The sequence below is a fragment of the Aphanomyces invadans genome (genome assembly GCF_000520115.1).
Source record: "Aphanomyces invadans strain NJM9701 unplaced genomic scaffold supercont1.36, whole genome shotgun sequence".
NCBI lineage: Eukaryota > Oomycota > Saprolegniomycetes > Saprolegniales > Verrucalvaceae > Aphanomyces > Aphanomyces invadans.
In genome coordinates, this window is record NW_008580181.1 from 87359 (window position 1) to 98524 (window position 11166).

The following is an 11166-nucleotide window of genomic DNA, read 5'->3' on the forward strand; positions in this document are numbered from 1 at the left end:
GGTGTGTTCCGCCATGCCCGTCGTCAATTGTGCCACGAGTTCGCCATGACGCCTTTCGACGACAAGAACGATTTTGATTGGGCCAGATGACCCACATTTTGACGAAGTCAATGCATACAAATTTGAAGACGAATTCGACTGCGGTACAACGGGCGTTCTGTCGTCGTGGCAAGGAATTGCCCCAACTCTCTTATTAAATCTGAACACATCGTGTAGGATATCATGTATGTTGTCGTCGCGTCGTCGTCGATATCACCACAACGCTGCGACATTCCAGCAGTACTTGTCTGCTTGTGTCCGTGGGGACCACAGAGCAGCAACATCATGGTCGGGGTGAGGAGTGCACCAATGTGGTGGTGTGCAGGTCTGCTGGTGCTTGCGACCTGCGCCACCAGTGCTCGAGAAACGTCCCACCACCGCAGAAATGGCAACGATCCAGGCACGAGCAATTCTCTGCATGTCTGTCCACACCCTTTCGAGATTTCGACACGACATGCCAAAGGCACAGACGAAGTCGTCGTCCAGTGCAGGAAGCACAGCGCGCAAGTTGGCCACCCCCTGCGTCAGGACATCTCTGTCGTCCTTCATGCGTCTCCAATGGAAGCGACCTTGACTACCGCGTTTGTCGCCAACTCGACGGCGTGGGTCGAACCTGGCGATGCGAAAAGCGCCGTCGAGACGTTGTACGTTTCTCTTTTGCATGCGATTCCTGCGCGATATTCGTGTGCTTATGTGGTGTGTGTTGCACAGGTCGATCCGTGGTCCCAAGTCGACCCCTCGCGTCTCGTTCGATTTCCAAGACGATTTTCGTTCATTCACGCGTCTCCGGGCGTTGTGAGTTGACCAAGCTGGACGCGCCATGACTGGAGTTGACGCTGTGTCTCTAGGAACTTGTACGACGTGGCCATCTCTGACCTGAGCGAAGACTCAATCTCGTTCAAGTCGTTGGAATCACTGTAATGGCCGCCGTTGCCATTTCTCCACGACATCTAACTGCTTCCGCCGCTAGGACATGCATCTCGTGCGAACTCGCTTTCTTTGAACTACCGGAATCCAATGTTTTGACCTCCATGTACTACCCCTTCCTTGCTACCAGCCCAGAGAACTTATGTCGTATTTGGCCAGCACACTCAACAACAACCCGGGCCTCGAGCTGTCACAAGATGGATGGACGGATAGCATCGCCTCCACCATGTAATTTCCTTTTCTGAGTCCCTCACAAAACCCATGTGACGATGATCGAGGTAGCTCCCTACGCAACAACAACTTCACCGCGTTTCCAACGTTCCTTTTGGCGATACAAACGCTAAAGCACCTGTAAGCTCCCCCCTCCCGTTCTACTCCACAAACTCGCCCGACGGAGTGAACTTTTGGTCAGAGACCTCCGGGGCAATGTATTTCCACCCGTCCAAGTCAAGTCCAAGGACGTGAAGCGCATTGAACACCTTGTCATGTCGCAAGCACTACGCCTAGACAGTCACGACACCGTTCAAGCTACCGGTGGAAGCGCCAGCTCGCTAACGAGCCAGCCAGTCGCTCCGTGCAAGTGCTCCGATGACTCGTTTCCCCTTGTCATCAGCAACTCCCTTTGTCTTTGCGTCCGAGATCCACGACCAGCGACGGCAACGTCGTCTGCGCCAACACCATCCCCCCTCCGGACTCCTCTGCCCTCGACAACACCCCACTCTGCTCAAAAACAACCACACAGCCCTGAGCCGCTCGCTGCATCCACGAAACCACCTTCCAACACTCCATCTGAAGAAACAGAGTCCCTGGCTCCAGCAACTCCCATCGTAGGCATGACAACGTCCATCCCGGGCGCGTCATCCCAGCTGTCCAATGTTGCGACAAAGGGCCCGGTGTTGTTTTCTGTGGGAAAATCCTCGTCCGACTCGTCCAACATGATTGTGCTTGTGGCGTCCATCTCTGGCGGTGTCGTGGCGGCGACCTTACTCGTCGGGATCTTTCTCTACCGTCGCAAGGGCAAACCTGGCGAGTTGCCGAACGATATGGCGGTGCACTTGAACTCGAGTCTGAACCCGCCACATTCGTCCCACCGCGGCATGACTCTCACTCCACTCGACAACACTTTGGACTTCTCGCATGGTGTGATGGATGCGACCGACATTGGCCGGCGCAACTCTGCCGCCAACTCTAGCTTCCGCGTGCCGCCACGGGACTTTGTCTATCCGCCGCAACGCCTCGCAGGGACCAAACTGTACTGGGTCAGTAAACTCCACGACATCAAGGTAGTGGTCCGCAGATCCCACGATATTCTCGACGCCGGCATGCTCCAAGGATTTGTCGACGCGATCAAGTTTATCGCGCATCGCCCGCACCCGTGCCTGGTTGCGTTCAAGGGCGTCTACTTTCACGAAACGGACGGCGAATTCTGCGCGATTGTCGAGTACATGGACAAGCGCGGCCTCGGCGCACTCGTCCATGCACCCACCATCAACTTGGACGGCACGCAGAAGCACGTGCTCGCCAAAAACGTTGTGGACGCTGTCGCGTTTGTGTATTCGTCGTTCGAATCGACGTACAACCCGTTCTGTTGTGTGAATTTGGTGCTCCATACAAAGTCGTTTCTGGTACGTCGGTGCCGCGATGACATGCTCTCGCTCGACCATGCCATCTTTCTCATGTAGGTGAACGCAGCGCTCGAGTGCAAGTTGAACGTGTTCCAGTTCACCCAGTCTGCATGCCGCGGGCCGGACGAGACGGCCGTGCTTGGAGCTGGAAGAATGAAATGGCTACCTCCAGAGTTGATCGCTACACGAGGCGTACGAATCAACGGACGCGCAGTTGACGCTGACGCGAGTTGTCTTCGTAGGTCATCGAGTGCTGCACGTTGCACGAGCGCGAAGCCGCCAACGTGTACCGCCTCGGGCTTGTCCTCGGTGAAATCTTCACGCGAACCCTGTGCTTTGCGCCGCTGGTGCATGCCAAGGGTCATGTTGGCGGTGACATGTACTTGACGACCACGGCGCGTCGTACAGATGACAACGACCCGCTCCTGCATCCGTTCGACTGGCGTGCAGCCGCCGACGCGACGGACGCCCGAAGCCTCGCCATGATTCGAGCTTGTTGTGCGCGTGATCCGTCCGGTCGACCACCCCTGCAAGTCGTGGTCGGTCATTTCACAAACATGACCAGCAACGATCTCGAACACGCCTCTCGTGTGTTTCGTACGATGGTGGAAGACCACATGACCGACAGCGACCCACTCGAAACAAGTGCGGACGATTCCGACGACGACGTCGACGAAGGCGTGTTTCAATCGTTCCACACGACGCCGAGCTTGAATGCGACCCGCGAACACCTCGTCGAGTCGTTTCGATCGAGCGTGATGTTTATGTCCACCGACCCCCCCAGCCCTTTGACTCGGAGCGCCAACGAAGTCACCCTCTAGCGAACGCACATGCCTCCCTCCATTCTCGTCTTCGCGTCCGTCGCGCAGCGTCGCCGCCGCCATCCCGAGTGTATATATATTGCGCGTGGGGTGGACCTGATCCTCGCATCGATGACGGCGTTTTTCCAGTTCCGCTAACTTAGTCCATTTTTCCCATGTCAATCTGGTGCCACGTAATAAATAATGGAAAACGGCAGTCATGCAAGCGAACCGTCGATTCCGCTAACATAGTCCTGTCGCTCGCATGAAAACGAGCGAAACACGCGTGTGTGCACGCACGCAGCGGCATGTCGAGGGACTGTCCAAGATCTCGCCATGCCGGGTACGTTGGCTGGCAGACCGATCCTCCAACTCCCCGCGGTACTCTACCGGTCGCCCGAAACAGCACGCCGTCGTGGTAGAGGAGGGGCACTCGCGCCAACCTGACAACGTCGTGCGCGACGACCATCTGGGATGCTTCAGATTTCGTCGCGCCACTGCTCGCAAGGGTGTAACTCGCCTCGATGACGACGGCACCTATGCGCTGTCTTGCACGGTCGTTGGAACACGGGGTCACCTGCACATCTCTTTTTCTCAATATGTCCATTCCAAGGCAACCCTGTTGTGCAAAGCATTCGTTGGCATGGCATGGCAGCGTCCGTGCCAACCCCCTCCCCCGACGACATGCAGCCGGCACGCTCTCCTTGGCGCTATGGGCGGCAGCGTTGTTGGGTCGTGCGTGGCGCGGGCTCCAAGGAACTATAATAACGGACAAAATTCGACTACCCAAACGGTGTGGACACGTTGTCGTGACTTGGTTTCACTATGCCGGCTGGTTCGGTGTTCCCTCGTTACAATTGGTCGACGCGATGGCGGTGCGATTTGATAAAAATACGACCAGACGTATACAAAGATCAAGTGTGAAGAAGCGGGACGGGCCATGCAATTCAATTGTATTCAGTTCGTGAGTAACTTTGTCTCGATGATCAAGCGCGAGAAAGCGCTATACAAATTTCAAGTATACTGTGGGTGGCGAACCGCCCAATTCCACTTCTGGAGAGCGTCGAACCCGCCAAGCGACTCGACCGGCGGTCCGCGTGCGCGAAGGAAGTACTTCCCCATGTTCAAAGCAGGATGGATCGTGCTTGCAGGCGCTGCATTCGCATCCGCGCAAGTCACAAACGCCCCCGCGCTCAAATGCTCCCTCAACGTGTCGACGGCACGATTGTGCCTCGCCTGTCAGACCCTCGACCCGATATGTACCGCCCGCACAAACACGGTCACGATCAACATGGTCGCGTCGTCCGCGCCCAAGACGTGTGCGGACCCGTTGACGTGCACGTTTGAGATGCCGCGGACATTCATGTCGAAACTCACTTGCGTCGACCCGGACAACCTAGTTACGACCATGTATGTCCGTCTGTGCGCTGTCTTCTTGGCTGCCCCCATGGTGCTCACGACACGCCCTTATTGCAGGATCTTTCGGCGTGCGTATGCCACAGAAGGCTTGTACTGGATCCTGAACAACTCGACGTTTGCCTCCATGAACGGTCTCGTCAACTTGTACGTTGTCCCTGTCGTTCTTGGTTCGTTGCTCGAGGTCATCCCGATCCGTACGCAGGAGATTTTACGGCGCCCGACCGGCAGGACTCGAAGGAAAGGACGACCCGAATCTGGACTACTTCTCCATCGAAGTGGAAGAAAACGCATACCTGCCCAAGTCGTTGTCCGAGCTGTACGTTTTTCCTCTCCATGTCTTGTCCCTTACGTGTCGACGCAGGACTCTTAGCAATACGTACACGTCAAAACTAAACCTGTCCAAGGACTCGCGGTTGATGACGCTGTACGCCTCCTGACCATGTCATCGTCCATGCCCTCACGTGCACGTTGACAGGCAAGTGCAAGGAAGTGTCATGACCCGATTGCCGCCGACGGGTCTATCATCGCTATCCACGCTGTACGTTCCCAGCGAGAGACGTCCCTGTTCAACTTCTCACGTCGTCGTCCGTGTGCAGGACCTACAATAGCATAGAAGTGTGGTCGTTCCCGACCGAAGTCCTCGACATGGACAACCTTGCCACCATGTACGCGCTTCGTTCGTACCGTCGCCACCGCTGACGTGGTGTATGCTAGCGATCTCTCCAACAACGAATTTTTCAGCCCCAACATGACGTCGGCCGCGCAGTTCGACAAATTCAACGAGTTTGTCAATACCACCAAGCTGACGCTCAAGAGCTCGGTCTTTCAAGATTGCCCGCCTGCGTACATGAATAAGTTTTGCCGCAATTGTATGGTGGCATGTTTGTGTCAAGATCGATCTCATCCACGTGCATGACTAGCCAAAGCGCCTGCGTTGACCCTCTCGGATGCGTCGGGTCCGTCGTCCGGCGCGATCACGACGCTCGTCATCGTGAGCTGCATCGCGTCTGTCCTCGTGCTCATCGCGATCGTCGTGCACCGCCGCAGCCGCCACCACCCGGACATGTCGCCTGGCGTGCTCAACTCGAACTCGCCAGACGACGACTTTTACGGCGTCGACGAAGTGTACGCGACGACGCAAACCATGTCCAAGTTCAAGACCGCCGGCGCGAACGACGCCACGTTGACCAAGATCCCAGCGGATCAGGTGCAGCTCGCCCGGTGCCTCGGCGGCGACATTTGGATGGGCGACATGGAGAGTTTGAACGCGCGCATTGTGCTGCGCCGTGCGCCGCGCTTTGCCGGCGACCACGTCACCGACAGCTTCTTCCAGGGCGTCAAGGAGATGGCGCGGCTAAGCCACCCGAACCTCGTCACGTACATGGGTGTGACGTGTTTGAGTGGCACGGACATTTACGCTGTCGCCGAGTTTATGGAGAAGGGCAGTCTCATCTCGGTGTACCAAGCAGTGCCGCTGACGTGGGAGGTCCAGCTCGGGATGGCGACCGACGTTGTCGAGGCGCTCCACTACCTCCACACGCTCATGCCGATCCCTGTCCCGGTCGAGCACCTGCGCAGTTCGAATGTCCTTGTGTCGTCAACGTTCCAATGCAAGCTCAACATTTTCAACTTTATGGCGTCGTACAAGTCGAGTACGATGTGCAAAGAAATGTATGGGAACAACCAGCTCGCGTGGCGCGCGCCGGAAGTCATCAAGAACGAGATGCACAACTTTTTGGCCGCCGACATGTACTCGTTGGGGGTCGTGCTGGCCGAAATCGGAACCACGACGCGGCCATTTGACCGAGAGATTAGCGAGGTCTGGGGTCGTGGTGGTGGCAGCACGGAATTGTCTCACAACGATCTGTCCCTCTAGGTCGGCACGGTGCACACGGACGTGTGGATTGTCGACAGCGTGATGGCTGGCAAAGGTGTGCCGATCCCGTACGACCCCAAGAGCCCCAAGTGGACGAGCCTGCCCGAAGAGTTCCAGAAGCTCGTCCAGGCGTGCTTGCAGTCCAACTCGACCAAACGCCCCAACTCTGGCATGGTGCTGCAGCGACTGAAGGCACTCAAGAAGGACGGGATCGAGTTGTAGTTGCTTGGAACTACGACAGGGCGACCGATAGCAGTGTGTATGTGCGTGTTCGAAGCAACAGAACGAAATCGTATTCAACTCACACCGTCTTGACGACTGCGGCATTTCTCGCCGACGGCTGCTGGACAATGCATCCGCCATCGATGATGATGGAGGCGCTGGGGGGTTGCTCTTGGTCGTTGCAGGTGTGGTCTGCGCGGAAAATGCAAGCCTGCAACGACGAGGAACTTGGACAGCATGACGGCAATCAGGACGACGAAGAACGAAGGTATGCCATGGCGAACGACGCCGGGACTCGGATGCGCGTGCATGGCTGGACAAGTGTGAGCCAAGCCAACAAGTGTTGCAACGGAGGCAATGGCGGACGAGTGCTGCTGGCCGTCGACACGCGTTGGTCCAAGAGAAGCGAGAGGCATGCCGCTGTCTCGCACGGATGCAGGACGTAAAAAGGAAGGCCGAGGACGGGATGTTCATCTTGGGAAATAAACTTGGCGCCGGGCGTCGACATGTGCTGCTGAACGGTCTGCGTGTTGAGCAGCGTCCCATCTACGGGAGCGCGCGCTGTCAGAGGACGCCGTGTGAAAAGAGACACACACGCACCGACTAGATGACCACGGAGATAGAGCAGCGGCACCTTGTACGTTGGACTGTACACAACATGGAACTCGTACATGCACATGCAGCCATCGACGGAATTTGTCGTTGGATCGACGGCACAAGGATCCGAGACAAATCGCTCTCCAACGTCGAGTTCGCCGTCATGCGTACCACACGATCCTTCATCGAGTGGTGCAGCTCCAACGTGCCGGACGTTGTTGCGCGAGATCAAGTAGCCGTACCCGGGATAGGCTCGCTACAGCCGACATGAGTCAAGTCGTGGATGACAAGACGTTGTACATGCAGGGGATTCGACGGTGCTGCGATCTCCCACTCCCAGTTCCATTCCTCGGCGAAGGGATGGTTGACATCCATCAGGGCGCCCTGGAACACCGTCAGCGCGGACGCAGCGGCGCGGAACGCGTCCCACGACATGCTCATGATATTTTGGGGAAGGCGTTCAAGTAGTTTTACGCCATCTCGTTGTTGCACAAAGGCGCCTTTTCTGGAGTAAAACGTGCGTTTTATCGCATTGCACGCGACGATGGCGAGCGATGGCGGCGACAGGCTCGTCGAGCAGCACGGCGTGTTCCAGACGAGGCGTCTCCTGCAGGTGATCGAGCTCCCGCTAGAGAACTCGGACGAGACGAACGTGGTCAAGTCCTTTGCGTCTCGATGTACTGCGAAGAAACAGTTCCAAGCGTTCTACTGCGCTGACAAGACGCTCCTTCTCCGGTCGCTCGAAGAAGACCTGCATCCTCGTTTCTGGCGCTTGCCATGGACCGCTGCGCTGGAGCGCCTGCAGATACAGCAGCAACATCAGTCATCCTCTCTCTTGAAACTCCCCGTAGACAGTGGAGTGACGTCGCCGTCGGCTGCGTCGACCCAGCAAGTTGTCTGTTTGGAGTTCGCCCCCGAAGGCGACTGGCTCGTCGTGATTGTGTCATGGGGTCTGCGTACGTTTCTCCTTCTCATGCCCGTGGCGTCTCTGGTCATGCGGCAGCGCAAAGTCTCTCTCCAGGTCGGTCCCCTTCGCACGAGACCAAAACGCATCCGTTGCCTCACCTCCTCACGCGGACTCCCATGCAGAATCATTTGCGTGACGGCGCGTCCGACGACCTCATGAGTGTCGTGCCAAGCGCCATGTTCACCAAGGTATGCCCCGTTCGTTCTCTTTCCGCATGATTCTTCGGTGCACACCATCCTCCATCGTTCCCAACTAGATGACGTCGTTCCTTCGGGCACATGGCCAAAACGGCGCCAAGTACCATTCGAACGTGGCAGGGGATGACGAAGACGTGAGTGTTCTCGAGTTTGCCCAGGGCATGTCGTCGCCGACGTGTGTGGCATGGTGGCGCTCGTTCAACGGGCAAAACTACGTCCTGCTCGGGTCGTCCGCGGACTTGATTTCGATTGTCCATGTCGAGAGCAACTCGGAATGCTGCCGGTGCGAACTCTCGGGTACGCCGTCCGTCGTCCGTTGATGTCGATCAACCGCTGGTCCAGGCAAGATTGACCGCATCGCGCTCGTGCACACGCCATCCACGACCGCGATGGTCGTGGCAACGTCCAAAGACGACGGGTCGACGTGGTATTTCAAAGTACTTCTCGATATGCACACGCCGACGGGCGTCAAGACATTTCCCGACCACTTTCTCCAAAACGCTGCGTTTCGGCCCGTTCGAATCAAACAGTTTGCGTCGACCGCGTCGGTGCATGTTGTCCGCGATGCAGACGGCGCCACCGCGGCATCGACGCCGCTCCTGGCAGTGTGCGACCGCGGCACGATTCGATTTTACTCGAACGATTTTCAATGGACGCTCGTCACCGCGATGACGTTGCCCACGGATGCACTCGGCACCACGACGACACAATTGGACGTGACGTTTTGTTCGTCCCAGCTCATGCTGGTGCAAGTCGCGAGAGACTCGTACAACCTGGCCGTGTGGATTGCCCAGCGCCGCCCGCATCGGCCACAAACGGATGGCGGCTCGCCGGACGCCGGTACACATTCGTGCAGAACTTGGACATGGTCGAAATGGGAAATGGACGCAGTCGGGGGCGTCAACCGATTATGTACATGCATGTCGAGACTGCTGGCTCATGGTCGCGTTCGTAGATGGTGCAGATGCCGTGACGACGACGCACGGCAGAGTGGTGCACACGCTCAAGCTGCGCGAAGACGAATGGGTTCGGCACACGCAGATCGGTCGAGCCATGGATGCGCCAACGACAGCAGACGAACCGGCGCCATCATCGATGGCGTTCTACTTGCATACCGACCACCAGGTGAGCTAGCCCCGGTCGCCATGAGTGTGTTGCGATTTGTGCGCGCGAGATGGTCGATTTTGGGCTTTGCACATTGCTCGGTGAACGTGAAGGGCCATCACACCCATGTCGCCATTGTCACGGGGATTTCCGTGAAAAATACCTTTGTACGTGTGGCGTGGGCAAGCGTGAGAAAGAGAACACAAACAGGAGTCTGTATTCCCAGGCAAAATGTAAAGTCAAGTTAAATGTTATCGTCGCCTATCTTCGTCTGGTTGAGGGGCCACAACCCCCACCACCACTGCACCCTATAACCGTCGATCTTCAAGGATCCGGGCCCACGAGGGCCCGTGACAACAGTGTGGTCGTCATCATGAAGGTGATGGGACTTGGTATCGCTCTCGCGTACCAGTAGACTCACACATCCACGATCCCGGATTAGGACACTAATCCCGGACTAGGAGTAAAAGACCGTCACTCCGACACGCACCGCGACAATCTCCCCTCTTTAAGTCCGAAACTCCGGGTTCGGACCAATAGGAGCCTTGTCGCCGCACGTCGTTGGGACATTGGACAGCCCAACTTTGCCGAACCGACCCCAACTGGTAAATCATCCCGGAATGGCCACCAGCACGAACGCCGCCAGAACCAGCGCGTCGGAGGCCGCCGCGGGGCCAGGGAGCGTACGCACCGCGTCGAATCCCACCGGCGCCGCTACGTCGACTGATGGTGGCGCCGCAGGGGACAGTGGCTCAGCTTCGACCACCGCGGAGGTCCCGTTCGACGAGCTGAAAGCGCTCAAGGTCCAGTATCGAGAGCTCAAGGCAAAGCACGACGAACTCCAAGGTCGGCCCGTTGTCGCCGTCCCGGACCCCATGGTCGTACAAGAACGGGATGACCTCAAGGCCCAAGTCCGACAACTCCGGGACTCCAACGATCGTCTCGAAGCCGTAGTCGTGTCCCTCGAGGAGGCCAAGAACAAGGTCATCGACGAGAAGCGAGTTGCGGAGAAGCGAGCGGCCGAGTTCGAGGGCAAACTAGACGCCAGCGCAGATTCCCTCCTCGAGAAGCATTCGCGCATCGCCGAGCTCGAGGGAACGTTGGCCGCCGCACGCCGGGACGCCCAGAAGATTTCCAACGACCTCAGTCTCTTGGAGCAAGAGAAGAGCCGTCTCGAGTACGAGCTCCAAGACGCCAAGGTGAACGCCTTGTCTGCTCGCGACGCGTACGTCGACGCGGTTCCGGCCTTCCTTAACTGGATGTCTCAGCAGTTTCGCCTTCAGGGGCCACTGGAACTCCTATTGGAGTCCTGGACAAACGACCGTCCTTCCGACTTCTTGGCCCCCAAGTCAAACGTGGTCGTGTTCCCAGATCCTCCGCCAAGTGCCGGGCT

General features: G+C 57.5%; 4 protein-coding genes across 4 annotated transcripts in view; 3 read left to right on the forward strand and 1 right to left on the reverse strand.

Moving 5' to 3' along the window:
• Window positions 1–222: 222 nt before the first annotated feature.
• Window positions 223–3412, forward strand: H310_12094 (hypothetical protein; the record flags this gene model as incomplete). The annotated part of the gene is made up of 9 exons (XM_008879043.1): window positions 223–683; window positions 751–834; window positions 888–956; window positions 1010–1072; window positions 1126–1194; window positions 1249–1317; window positions 1379–2591; window positions 2649–2783; window positions 2834–3412. The coding sequence occupies 9 exons, from the start codon at window positions 223–225 to the stop codon at window positions 3410–3412; spliced, it is 2742 nt and encodes a 913-aa protein (XP_008877265.1).
• A 952-nt stretch (window positions 3413–4364) lies between these two features.
• Window positions 4365–7427, forward strand: H310_12095 (TKL protein kinase). The gene is made up of 9 exons (XM_008879044.1): window positions 4365–4801; window positions 4868–4954; window positions 5013–5126; window positions 5172–5234; window positions 5286–5348; window positions 5407–5475; window positions 5525–5679; window positions 5731–6629; window positions 6687–7427. Exons 1-9 carry the CDS (start codon window positions 4374–4376, stop codon window positions 6906–6908), a joined length of 2100 nt encoding a protein of 699 aa, XP_008877266.1. The 5' UTR covers window positions 4365–4373; the 3' UTR covers window positions 6909–7427.
• H310_12096 (hypothetical protein) lies at window positions 6610–7963 on the reverse strand. Its single transcript, XM_008879045.1, has 3 exons — window positions 7806–7963; window positions 7509–7761; window positions 6610–7454 (listed from the first exon to the last, which is right to left on the reverse strand). Exons 1-3 carry the CDS (start codon window positions 7944–7946, stop codon window positions 7156–7158), a joined length of 693 nt encoding a protein of 230 aa, XP_008877267.1. The 5' UTR covers window positions 7947–7963; the 3' UTR covers window positions 6610–7155.
• A 68-nt stretch (window positions 7964–8031) lies between these two features.
• H310_12097 (hypothetical protein) overlaps window positions 8032–11166 on the forward strand; it is a 7708-nt gene continuing 4573 nt past the window's right edge. Inside the window, exons 1-5 of the mRNA XM_008879046.1 lie at window positions 8032–8526; window positions 8595–8660; window positions 8729–8966; window positions 9012–9509; window positions 9625–9794. Of these exons, the coding sequence (XP_008877268.1) occupies window positions 8050–8526; window positions 8595–8660; window positions 8729–8966; window positions 9012–9509; window positions 9625–9794 (1449 nt within the window). The 5' untranslated portion in view covers window positions 8032–8049. The remainder of the gene's footprint in view (window positions 8527–8594; window positions 8661–8728; window positions 8967–9011; window positions 9510–9624; window positions 9795–11166) is intronic.